This window comes from Mustela lutreola, chromosome 8 (assembly GCF_030435805.1).
Source record: "Mustela lutreola isolate mMusLut2 chromosome 8, mMusLut2.pri, whole genome shotgun sequence".
NCBI classification, from domain to species: Eukaryota; Metazoa; Chordata; class Mammalia; order Carnivora; family Mustelidae; genus Mustela; species Mustela lutreola.
In genome coordinates, this window is record NC_081297.1 from 60,033,613 (window position 1) to 60,047,192 (window position 13,580).

Sequence of the window (13,580 nt, forward strand, 5' to 3'; positions counted from 1 at the left end):
CCAGGACACTTGAACACAGGTTTTACCTGGAATGATAGGCAGGCCATAGTAACAGAGGGCCCCAGAACTCTTCTCAAGTGAACTGACTTCACTTGGAATAAAATGTGGGAAGGTTTAAGCATAAGCTTAAGGGACTCTAAAACATAATAAACATTTGTTGATAAGCAATTAAGAGAGGTTGCTTGCTCCATGAGAGCAAAAGCTAACTGTAGACCAACTAGAAAGATGACCAGGGAGAAGGAGGGAAGGAGACAGCAAAGAAGCCCCCCTAGAATTGGAGAAAACCTCAAAGACTGGCCTTAAGGACTATCCGTGCAGAGGGGACCAAATCCAGTGGATCAGACAATGGAGAAATATATGTGCCACAATGTTTTCAAAACAATAGAACAAAAGAAGAATTATTGGAACCTTCCTCCTGGGTAGGAAACCTACAGAGACAGATCCAATAAAACGATCAGGGGAAGACACAACCAAAGCTAGCCCAATAAAACCTTTTCCACCAAAGAGTACATAGAATCCTGAGATTGTACCTCTGAGAAGTGACATGAAAGGCTTCTCAGAGCAAACTGAATCGTTTTCTTAGAAAAAAAATATATTTTAAATTTAAGTTTAATTAATTTACATATAACATTATTGTTTTCAGAGCTAGAGGTCAGTGATTCATCAGTCTTATATAATAACCAGTGCTCATTACATCATATGCCCTCCTTAATGTCCATCACCCAGTTACTCCATCCCCTGATCCCTCTCCCCTCCAATATCTCTTAGTTTGTTTCCTATGATTAAGAATCTTTTATGGTTTATCTCCCTTTCTATTTTCATCTTGTTTTATTTTTTTCTTCTTTCGCCTGTGGTCTTCTGTTTTGTTTCTTCAATTCCACATATCAATGAGTTGAGATCCTATGATAAATGTCTTTCTCTGATTGACTTATTTGGCTAAATATAACACCCTCTATTTCCATCCACATTATTCCAAGTGGCAAGATTTCATTTTTTTGATGGCTGAGTAGTATTGCATTGTATATATACACCATGTCTTCTTTATCCATTCATCTGCCCATGGACAACTGGGCTCTTTCCATAGTTTGGCTATTATGGACATTGCTACTATGAACATTGGGGGAGCAAAGAGAATCCAATAAAATAGTAAAAAACAAAAACAAAAGACATAGAGGCAAGCAATAACAAAAATAGAGAAATCATTTCAAAAACTTATTCTGGAATTTAAAAATTCAACAACTGGTGTGCTGGGGTGGCTGAGTCAGACTGCTGTCTCAGGCTCCTGGGATAGAACCCCATGTCTGATTCCTTGCTCAGCAGGGAGTCTGCTTCTCCCTCTACCTCTGTACTCTCTTTCTCTCAAATAATTATCATTTATTTTTTTAAAGATTTTTTACTTATTTATTTCACAGAAAGAGATCACAAGTAGGCAGAGAGGCAGGCAGAGAGAGAAGGGGAAGCAGGCTCCCCGCTGAACAGAGAGCCCGATGCCAGGTTCCATCCCAGGCCCCTGGGATCATGGCCTGAGCCGAAGGTAGAGGCTCAACCCACTGAGCCATTCGGGCGCCCCTCTCTCAAATAATTAAATTAAATCTTCAAAGAAAACGCAATAACTGAAAATGTTGGTGACAATCATACGGTAAGTATCATTTTCAGATTGACTTTTTTCACATGGTAATGTGCATTTAAGATTCCTCCATGTCCTTCCACAGCTTAGTAGCCTGTTATCAACATCCCTCACAAGCTTGGTATATTTAACAATTAATGAGCCTACATTGACTTATTTTATCATTCAAAATTAATAATCTACTTTTTTTGAAGATTTCTATTTATTCGAGAGATAGTGAGAGAGAGATAGAGAGAGCAAACAGAAGGAGACAGAGAGAGAGCAGGGAGCCTGATGAGAGGCTTTATCCCAGGACCCTGGGACCATGACCTGAATGAAAGGCAGATGCTTAGCCCACTGAGCTACCCAAGTGCCCCATAAGTATTTTAAGTACATAATACTTATGTATATAATAATATACAGAGTGAGGATAATAAAAAATGGTATTGTGCCTTTCATTTAAATTCCACTTGTTCATTGTTACTATACAGAAAGCAATTATCTATTGTATATTAACTGTGTAACCAGCAACTGTCCTATACTCTCTCAGTTTCAGGACATTTTTTGTCAATTTCTTTCAGATTTTCTGCATGGATATCATGTGAAAAGAAGAGGTTTTTTTTTTTTTTCTTTTTCCCATTCTGTATACATTTTTGAAATCGTTTGCCAAGGCTCCCCCCCAAAAAATACTGTAGACTGGGTGGTTTAAACAACAAATTTATTTTCTCACAATTATGGATACTGAAAGTCCAAGGACAAATGCCAGCAGATTTGGTTTCCTCTGGGGTGTCTCTCCTCGGCTTGCAGCTATCTGCCTCTTGCTCTTTTTTCACATTATTGTCCCTCAGTACACCTGCACCCTAGTGTCTCTCTGTTTCTCTTACTTTCCTCTTACAGAACCAGTCAGATTGAATCATAATCTACAAAAACAGCCTTATTTTATATATAAAATTTATATATAGAATTTTTATTATAATTGCCTCTGCGAGGATGTGACTCTCACATTAAATTGTAAGCTCCCTAAAGAATAACCTCATACCCGAGCTTATCCCAAGAAAAGAATATATTACAGAGGTAATTAATAAAGTTAATCAGAGAATAAATATTCAAAAGCATGGAAGAGTACATTTGGATCACATGCTATTTCATGACTACCTTCCTGCTATACTTTTCAAAACGTGTTCCTCAGAATAATTTACACAGAAAAAAAGTTACAAAGAAACAAATTGAGGGAGTGATTGCTCCAAAATGTTGGCACTTCTCTTTCTTAGTTATCAAATTTCTATAAGTAACAACACTGTTTTCTATTATATAAGAAAATATTTTTAATCTATTACATGAATCCTCACATTCATCTTTTTTTCTTTATTTTCACTGCTACAGTGATCAAAGTTGGAATCTCCTCATCTCAATGAATATAATAATAATTTTTAAATCCTACATAATTATCTTCTCAGCATTTATATTTCTAAACTTCCAGATTGTGCTTTATAAAACACTCTTTCAAAAAAATTTTAAAAAATAAAATAAAACACTCTTTCAATCATGTATTCCTTTTTCTTTTAGAAAAAAAAAAAAAAGATTATTTTGAGAGAGAGTGAACGTGAGTGGGAAAAGGGAGAGAAAGAATCTCTAGCAGACTCCATGCTGAGCATGGAACCTGACATGGGTCCTCATTCCATGAATTTAGATCATGATGCTTATTGAAATCAAGAGTCAGATGCCTAACCTGCTGAGCCACCAGGCATCCCCATGTCATTCTTTTCATAAGAGATTTTGTTAGTTCCCTATTTCTACTTAGAAAATAAGGCTTTCTATTACTCTCCAGATTATATTCTTATGAAATCAATGGGATAGCTCACTTTGCATTCATTCATCTTGCCCTGTCTAGGCTTAGCACCCTGACATAAATTATCCTCAATTTTCTCTCCTCGAGTCTAGTTCTAAGTCCTATCAACATCTAAGACTCAGTTCATAGCTATCCAAAAGATATTGTCTTGTTACAGTGACCAACTTCACCACTTCTTCACATACTTTTTCAAAATAATTAGTACCCTCATATATTGTAGTAGCTATTTACATTCTGATTATCTCATGCATATCATTTTATATTCCCAGCTGGATATTCTGCCTTAACATGGAATGAATTTCTCTATAAGACCCTCTAGTACTTACCACAATTTGCTGTGCATTATGGATGCTCATTTATTGTTTACTTATGAATGTATTTGTGTTTCCTTATTCTAAAATAATTTGATTAACTTGCAACAAAAGTAGTGATAAAATAATTCATTAAATGTATTTAAAACTCAACTTGAAAAGTATCATCTGCATTATTTTATTTTATTTTTTGCATTATTGGAAAAAAATACTATACCAACTTTTTTAAAAAAGTTTTCTTAACATTAAATTCTAGAGGAAACTTCATGCATAGGGTTTATTATTATGGGAAAAATAATGTGTTTATATTATACTGTGTGCAAAGGAAGATTTAATATAGTGACATGTGGAAACAACTTTCTATAAAGCTAAGGATATTGCACTAAAAGTTTTGTAGAAACCTAAGATAATTTGTTCAGTTTGTATACTCCTAGGGTTTAACTTGATCCAAATATACAATTTTTATTAACTACAGTGGTGTTAACAGCTTAGACACTAATCATTTATTTATGAGTTAAGTTTTTCAGAGGTGGAAAGACAGATTCTGTTTTCTAATGAAGATCTGGAATGGTGATATTTAAACTTTCTCCATTACTATTTTAAATTTCATCAACAAAAGATTGATTTTTTTGTTACTTGAAAATCATTCAAAGATTCATCCTTCTTCCCTATTTTTTATTGTTACATTTGTTATTCAGGTTTGAAGACCTCTCTTTCCCAAACTAACTCTCAGACTGAGGTAGAAGCATCATACTGAGGCTTCTGAAACCAAATGAGCAGATAAGAGGGTATCCTACTCTAGTTGAAAAACTTAATCAAAATTTATGCTTGTGAAAAAGCTTATTATATGTCTGCATGGGAGTAAGACTTCAGATATCTTCAGGAAAAAAGGCAGATATTTTTCATTAGTTTGTAATCTGTTCCATTCATGTCGTAGAAGATGAATGATAATAGATGCCTGGGTGTCTCTGTCAATTAAGCGTCTGCCTTCAGCTCAGGTCATGATCCCAGGATTCAGGAACTGAGTGCCACATTGGGCTCCCTTTCAAGGATCCCTAACAAGGATCCTGCTTCTCCCTCTGCCTGCGACCCCATGCCTATGCTCTCTCTCCCTCTCTGACAAATAAATAAAATATTTTTAAAAAATGGATGATAAAAAATAATGAAACTAGTAAATAAAACTAATAAATAGGTAAAAATTAAGATTAAAACCAGTCTCTTGGGGCACCTGGGTGGCTCAGTCAGTTAAGTCATATATATATGACTCTTGGTTTCTGTTCAGGTCATGATCTTGCGGTCATAAGACTGAGCCCCAGGTTGGGCTCTGCCCTCAGCACAGAGTCTGCTTGGGATTCTTTTCCTCTTCCTCTTCTTCCCCTTCCCCTCTCCACACTCATGAATGGTCTCTCTTTCTCTCTCAAATAAATAAATAAATAAATAAATCCTTAAAAAAAAACTTTGTTTATGCTGCAAAATTTCCCTTGAAAGAAATGTAATATGTATACAGATATATACAGAAACATTAATGTTAACAGTAGATATCTCTGAAAAATAAGCTTTTATGTGTAATATGTATTTTATGTGTTTGAAGAGAAACAACTTTATACAAGATACTATTCATTTAATAATGTAGCAACTGAAGTATTAATCATTTAAAAGGCTAATAGAAGTTGTAGATCTAGACCCTTCCTGGTGGATTTCTCTGTGATAGTATCAATAAATAAATGTGGATCTACAGATTAAAGGAAAGAGGTGGTATATGAAGTCAATGTAATGGATATTTTATTTGGAAATATATACATGATACATACTACATATCAAAATAGACATCATATCATGATGTAAAATTCACCAAAGAGGTGGGTAAACACCTATGTCAAACTTATAACACAAGATCATCATTCTGTCTTTAAAAAGAAGGAAATCTTGAGGCCCGTGGATGGCTCAGATGCTTCAGTGTCTGCCTTCAGCTCAGGTCATGATCTCCAGTCCTGAGATGAAGTCCCACATCAAGGTCACAGCTCAGCAAGATTCTGCTTCTCCCTTTCCTATACTTCTCCCCCTGTTTGTGCTCTCTGTTTCTCTTTCTCAAATTAATAAATGAAGTCTTAAAAAGAAGAAGAAGGAGGAGGAGGGGGAGGAGGAGGAGGTCCTGCCACTTGTAACAACATGTATGAATCTTGGGGACATTATGCTAAATAAAATAAGTTGGACAGAGAAAAACAAATATCATATGATCTCACAAGCAGAATTTTAAAAGCCAAACTCCTAGAAATAGAGTTGAATGATGATTGTCAGTGGCTGAGAGGCAGGGGAAAAGTTTGAGGGTGGTCAAAGAATTCAAACTTCTAGCTATCAATAAATTCAGGGGCCTCTAATACAGTTTCTGCCTATAGTTAACAGTGCTGTACTGTATACCTGAAAGTTGCTAAAACAATAGATCTTAATGCCTAATGTCCCACTGCAAAGAAAAAAAATATATAGATCCATGTGAGGTGATGGATTTGTTAACTAATCTTATTGTGGTAATCATTCCATATGTATATCAAATCATCCTGTTGTATACCTCAAATGTATACAATGTTATACATCAAACACATCTTGGCAACACTGGAAAACAATGATAAAAACAAAAGGCAATATTTAGATATTATGAAAGAAAGTCAGTACATCATATAGCACATTAATATACACACATGTATTCATAACAAAATAAGGAAGAAATGTTCATGAACCACTTGCTTGTTTGTTTACTTAAGTGGAGTTGAATAATGGAGGTTTTGTGTCTGGCAAATTTCTCAGATCATTGAAAAAGTAACAAACTATTCCTTGCCTCTGCTATGTAAAATTCTTCTGAGCATTCACTTAATCATTAAAACATACTGCCAGATGTGACTTTCTCTTTTTTTAATATTTTATTTATTTATTTGACAGAGAGAGATTACAAGCAGGCAGAGAGGCAGGCAGAGAGAGAGGAGAAAGCAGGCTCCCTACTGAGCAGAGAGCCCTTTTCCGGGCTCCATCCTAGGACTCTGAGATCATGACCTGAGCCGAAGGCAGAGGCTTAACCCACTGAGCCACCCAGGTGCCCCCAGATGTGACTTTCTAATTAACCTGACCTTCATTGCACTTCACTCTGCCCATTTTCAGGGGGAGTAAGATTAATAACATCTGAGGAGACCATACCTGTGACTCTGAGTAGCTGCTTTGAAGGACTGTTCCTTCAATGAACATGCTGAATGGCCTTGAAGAGAGACTCTGTGCTGTCAGTTCAGGAAATTCATGAAATACTCCTTTTAGGGTTTTTTTTGGATATCAATGACATCATGAGATCAAAAATCCATACTGTGCAGTTGTGTTGTGACAAACATGCAATGTCCTATAAAAATGCAATAAAATTTAAATAGAATCTCTATACTAGTAAAAAAAAAAAAGCTTCAATATGAGATACAAAGGTATTTTGTAAAAAATGCGATGTTTTCATGGCTGCTGCAATAGCTATATTGACAGCTTCGTGACCCTCCTACCCTCCCCCCTTTTTTCACAGTAGTCCCTAATGCTGGATTAATTTAATCTTGAAATGGTGGGCAACCACAACTGCCAACCTCAGTCTATAGTAAGTATCAAGCGATCCAATTATTTCCTGTAATGTCATGACTTTTCCCAGCTTCTTAGGAGAATTCCCAGCATTGCTAATGGCACTTAATGTGGTCTGTGGTGTTTTTCAGGGTTTATGGTATTGTACTAAACACTATGAGAAATACTCAAGAACTACAAGATTTCACTTTTTATTATAATAAACAATTTTTACTATAGATGAACAGCTTGCACTGAGATATTAGGTTCACATGGTTTTTAAGGAGATACTCAGGACACCTAGGTGCCTCAGTTGGTTGAGTCTCTGCCTTTGGCTCAGGTAATGATCTCAGGGTTCTGGGATCAAGCCCTGCATTGGGCTCTCTGATGTCTCTCACAGTGCAGAATGATAGAGTCCTCAACCCCAATCTAAATCATCACAGTGAATTCTTAATGTTTTCCTTAAGATTGGAGAAAAACTCACTGCTCACAACTTGGTTGCCCTTGAGAAATGGCTAATCTCTATTACTCCATTATTAAGTTTCTTCTCCTTGTGAAGTTACAAATTATTATAAAAGCAGAGGAGGGTGGGAGGTTGAGGGAACCAGGTGGTAGGAATTAGAGAGGGCATGGATTGCATGGAGCACTGGGTGTGGTGCAGAAACAAGGAATACTGTTATGCTGAAAATTTAAAAAAAAATAATGAAAAAAATCAGCTTCATAATGCTATCAGATATTTTTATCAGATAGTTTTCTACATAAAAACTTAACTAGTTTAAAGCAACACCAATTTGTTTGCTTTCAAACCTACATAAAAGAAAGGATGCACTGTGAGCAGCACTATAGTCTTATCATGACTATATGTAGTCCTGCTGAAGTTTGGTCATGTAGCATATTCAGGATGATTTCTGGCCCTCTGCTGCTACTAAAAGATTCAAAGGGAGAGCAAATCAGAAATGACCTTCATCTATCAAAACTACTGAGTAAAAAGAGAATTCTCTCTTCTGACAGGAAATCTGTTAGGAATGGAAATCAATAGCCCAGTTCTAATGCTGATTAATACCTAAGTTACTCAGATATACTTTTTATAACTGAACAATATGTGTTTCTTTTCTTGGTGCTGACATATAAACAGTAATAAATTTTCATGGGAGAAGAAAACAAAACAAAACAAAATTTAAATGAGCCTATCTATTTTTCTGCTCTGATTTCAGGTCACTCTCACCTAATATTATATTCTAAATTGTGTACTAATTTGGATTACAGTTTAAGGCTGGTGTCCTGAGAACACCAATCACCATAGAACATGTTGTTTATTTTCTCACCTAATTCCCCTGAGGCCATTGTGAATGGATCATATAAAATTATGGCTAGCCTGAATAGCATTACAATGATCATGTCATTTTGTCCACTAAGCTTGAAAAGACAATACATTAGCATTTATTTCAGCTATAATTTATTTCATCTTACATATCAAGATAATAATTTTTAAATGGCCATAGGTAAGATATTCTACAAGCTCAGATCCTTAGAGAAATCGGGTGTGATGTACAGAAATGGGCTAATGCATACCTTTTTTTATAAACATAGTAGAGGGCTCTTGGCATTATTTTTTATGATCAATATTTTGAATATTTGGTTAGAAATATAAAATGACATGGAGAAACAGATTGAAAAGGCTTTTGAAAAATCCCAAACATTAATGTTTAAATAAATTAAAGAAGCCAATAAAATAGCATTGACTAAATCAGACCTATTTACCATAAAAGTAAGTATATCTTTAACAGTTTTTTCAGAAATATATTTTTTCTTTTATAGTATATGTTTATGCTTTATATAAGTATTCTCAACTACACACAATGCTATATATGAATAAAATTGAGCCACACCGTGTATATGAAATAAATAAAGAGAATTTTAAAACTCTACAATTTAATAGTTTCATGCAACATTTTTATTTACTGTAACATAGGTACTTTGTGATTGATAGGATTACATGTTCATGATTTTTGTGATCATGATTTCTGTGTCTTTAAAGAATCACTTTAATATAATCAATTTCAGGACACAAAATGTATTATTTTTGTGCAAGATTCAAAACAATTTAATGTTAACACGGAGCAGATATACTTGATGTTTTAGTTTTATACAATATAAATTTATACACAGTAAAGATTAACATCCATCATATAAAGGCAGAAGCCAAAAAGATACATATCTTATGACCACAAAGAGGTGGACACAGTTGATGGAAAGTAAGAATTATCCTCTGCAGCAATTATGCAGGTAAAAGTTTTAGTAAGTCACTAACATATTAAATTAATTGGTTAATCCTCAGAAATTATTTCTTTTGAAAGCTCTGAAACCTCTGAAGGATATGAAACCTCTGAAGGATATCGAAAACAAATGAGACATTTCAGCCTCAGCCAGACTGTCTGGACAGCTAAGTATGTTTCAAATAGTCTTAGATGAGAGCACATCTAAAGCTTTTGTAGAAAACAAAACTTTAAACAGGAAAAACAAACAATTCCTGAACAACAGCCAGAATTGTATTAGAACCAAAAAGAAAAGAACAAATAATAATATTTGCTTCCTAAAACTTAGCTTGACTGTTGAACCACTCCCTTTTATCATTCGTCAAGAAAAGAATAGACAGTTTGTTTCCCAGAGCCCATAGTCTTTCATGATTATTAAGGAGGGCATGGATTGCATGGAACACTGGGTGTTATATGCAAACAATGAATCATGGAATACTACAGCAAAAACTAATGAGGTACTGTATGGTGACTAACATTAACACAATAAAAAAAAAAGAAAGAAAGCAATAGGTAATGTGCAGAGAAGTGCCCGAGTTATTTTAGAAATAAGAACACTTAAAATTTACAAAAAAAAAAATTGGGACTTAAAAATATTGCTTTGTAGGGGCATCTGGGTGGCTCAGTGGGTTAAGCCTCTGCCTTTGGCTCAGGTCATGATCCCAGGGTCCTGGGACTGAGCTCCACATCGGGCTCTCTGCTCAGCGGGGAGCCTGCTTCATCCTCTCTCTCTCTCTGCCTGCCTCTCTGCCTACTTGTGGTCTCTGTCTGTCAAATAAATAAATAAATAAAATCTTTTTTAAAAATATTGCTTTATATATGAGAGATTCATGATAGGTAGAGCAATAAATAAAAATATGTGTAAGAGAAACATATTAACAATCTTAGAAGAGATTATTATAACAAATTATTAATTTAAACCAGAATGCCTTATGGCATAGCCATTGGAGTTGGATCAGGGCTACCCTTCCATCCATTGAATGTGTATGTACACTATTATCAGGGACACTTTAGATGGTCTTTGTAGATTGTAAAAGTTTGAATAAGGAAAGAGAAAGAAATGCTTAATCAAAAGAGAAAAATTGTTTAAATATATGAAAAGGAAACAACAATGAAAAATACCTTCAAAGACTATTGTGGTATGCTGAGAGTAAGTTTATAATTTTATTTGAGGAAGTTTCAGTTTCAGAGGTTTTAATCTCCCTTTTCTTTACTTATTTTCAGGAATATATTGAAATATTCAGAAGACAGATTTATACTGAGATATGTGAAAATACAATTAAAGAAATATAGGAATAACCAATATATGACATAACAAATTTTAAAGGTATTTTATTTCTTTTTACTACAAAGTCGTTTTTCTCTAAAAGCAAAAGACAGCAAAGATTTTTAAAATGTGTTTGTGCATTTTATGTGTATGTTTCAGTTTCTTTTCTGTCTTGTTTTTTCATCTATTTTTCAGCTAAAAGAGAGAATACCATCATAAAGAAGGAAAATAATGAGAAATCACACAACAGTGACAGAGTTTATTCTTCTTGGGTTGACAGATGACCCACAGTGGCAGGTTGTACTTTTCATATTTCTTCTTGTTACCTACATGCTCAGTGTGACTGGGAACCTGATCATTATCACCCTCACCCTTACAGATTCTCACCTGAAGACTCCAATGTATTTCTTCCTTCGAAACTTCTCATTCCTAGAAATATCATTCACATCTGTCGGCATTCCCAGATTCCTTGTCACTATCGTGACAGGAAACAAAACCATTTCCTATAACGAGTGTGTGGCTCAGGTATTTTTCTTCATCTTATTGGGGGTGACAGAGTTTTACCTTCTGGCTGCCATGTCCTATGACCGCTACGTGGCCATCTGCAAACCTCTACATTACATGACCATCATGAGCAGCAGAGTGTGCTTCTTTCTTGTCTTTAGCTCATGGCTTGCAGGATTCTTGGTCATCTTTCCACCAGTAATGCTGCTGCTGAAGTTGGATTTCTGTGACTCCAATATAATCGATCATTTTATTTGTGACTCTTCTCCAATTCTACAGCTTTCTTGCACAAATACTCACTTTCTAGAACTCATGGCATTTATTTTAGCAGTGGTAACACTTATGGTCACCTTAACACTAGTTCTGCTCTCCTACACATACATCATCCGGACAGTTCTGAGAATTTCTTCCACAAGTCAAAGGAAAAAAGCCTTTTCCACTTGTTCCTCCCACGTGATAGTGGTCTCCCTCTCCTATGGTAGCTGCATCTTCATGTACATTAAGCCTTCTGCAAGGGAAAGGGTGACTTTAAACAAAGGAGTAGCTGTGATCATTACCTCAGTAGCTCCTCTATTGAATCCTTTCATATATACACTAAGAAACCAGCAGGTGAAGCAAGCCTTCAAAAACATGGTCCAGAGAATGGTCTTCTCTTCAAATAAATTAATGTAATTATGCAAAAAAATTAAATATATGCATATATGTATACATGCATGTATGTATACATATGTGTACATATGCACATATATATACATGCATACATACCCTGGAAAGCAAAACTGAATGAAAAACTCTCTAGCTTTTAATATAAAAATTCTTAAAACGCCTCATTTCATTCTTTCAGTTAGATTTTTTTTTATATATCACCAATGTCTCTTTTCCTTAGCCTAAAAGCAAGGTCCTATCCATTTTAACTTATACAGAAAATTGTCAGTCCTCACTCGTATAACCAAAATTAAATGTCAATAATCTTTATTGTTTCTCATATCAAAGCAAGGTAGCTTATAAGTTTATACAAAAATGCAAATTGCTGTACTTAAGATGCTTACTTGACACCACATACAAATATAAAATTTACGTGAAATTAAAAAAAAAGTGTATCTTAACATTATCTCTAAAATTTCTTCCTCTTGTCACAAGAAAAGAAAATTCGTTCACTGAGGATTTCCCTATTCTGTCAATCACATTTTATTTTTTATTTTTTATTTTTTATAAACATATATTTTTTATATACATATATTTTTATCCCCAGGTCTGTGAATCATGGAGGCTTAAGTGGGTAGAAGAATAAACTGTCAATCACATTTAAAAAGGAAAACCATTGGTCTATACAGGAAAATTAAGCTATCCTGAGAAAATTGTTTTTTTTTATAATCAGATTCTTTCAATTACTGCAAAAATGGTCCTTTACCTACATGAAGAAAATGACAAACTTAGAATCTAGAATTCTATGAGATGTAGACTTCAGAGAGTATCTTGGAAATGATGACATATACCTTTTGCCTTAGCTTTCATTTATTAGCAAATCTACATGTTGCCTTTTTCTTTCCATTGCCTCTTTCATGGCAGGTTCTACCTCCTTCACCCATATCCAAGAAAATGACTCTTGAAGGTAACTGTAAAAAATGTATCCAAGCCTGTTTCCTATAGTCAAATATTCCCTCAGCTGGAATGTGTCACTAAACAAAATTATTTGTCTTGGGACAATAGTTATGAGTCTAACTAGATGATGGGTAAGTGGATTTGACTTTGTTTTCCTGATTTCCAACCTGGTCTAATATATACATTAATGTAAAGACCTCTACCATACATCATCTCTAAGTAGAGACTTTTCTTTTCTGATTGCTCATTGACAAGACTCATCTATTTCTTACCATTTTACATTCATGGAATAAGTTACATTTTCTCAAGCAGACTTAACACAATAAAACCATAAAGTGAAAAGTTAAATTTTATTTGATTGTAAATTATTTAATGGAGCAATTTGTAAAGGAGTGAAATAATACACATTTATTTTTGTAAGACTATACCAAGTACACAGAGGCACAAAAGTGAAAATCAGGAATGTGGAAAACATGCAAACATTAACTAAATGCATATATACTATATGTGTGGCATATATGATAAACAGCTATGTAGGAAGACAGAAGAC

General features: G+C 34.6%; 1 protein-coding gene across 1 annotated transcript; it reads left to right on the forward strand.

Annotated features, from left to right (window-relative positions):
• Nucleotides 1-11,155: 11,155 nt before the first annotated feature.
• LOC131837896 (olfactory receptor 6C75-like) lies at nucleotides 11,156-12,100 on the forward strand. The gene has a single exon (XM_059183554.1). It carries the CDS (start codon nucleotides 11,156-11,158, stop codon nucleotides 12,098-12,100), a length of 945 nt encoding a protein of 314 aa, XP_059039537.1.
• Nucleotides 12,101-13,580: the final 1,480 nt, after the last annotated feature.

What these genes read in the sequence shown, in the direction of transcription:
- LOC131837896 (XM_059183554.1), top strand. Translation starts at nt 11,156, where the DNA reads ATGAGAAATCACACAACAGTGACAGAGTTTATTCTTCTTGGGTTGACA.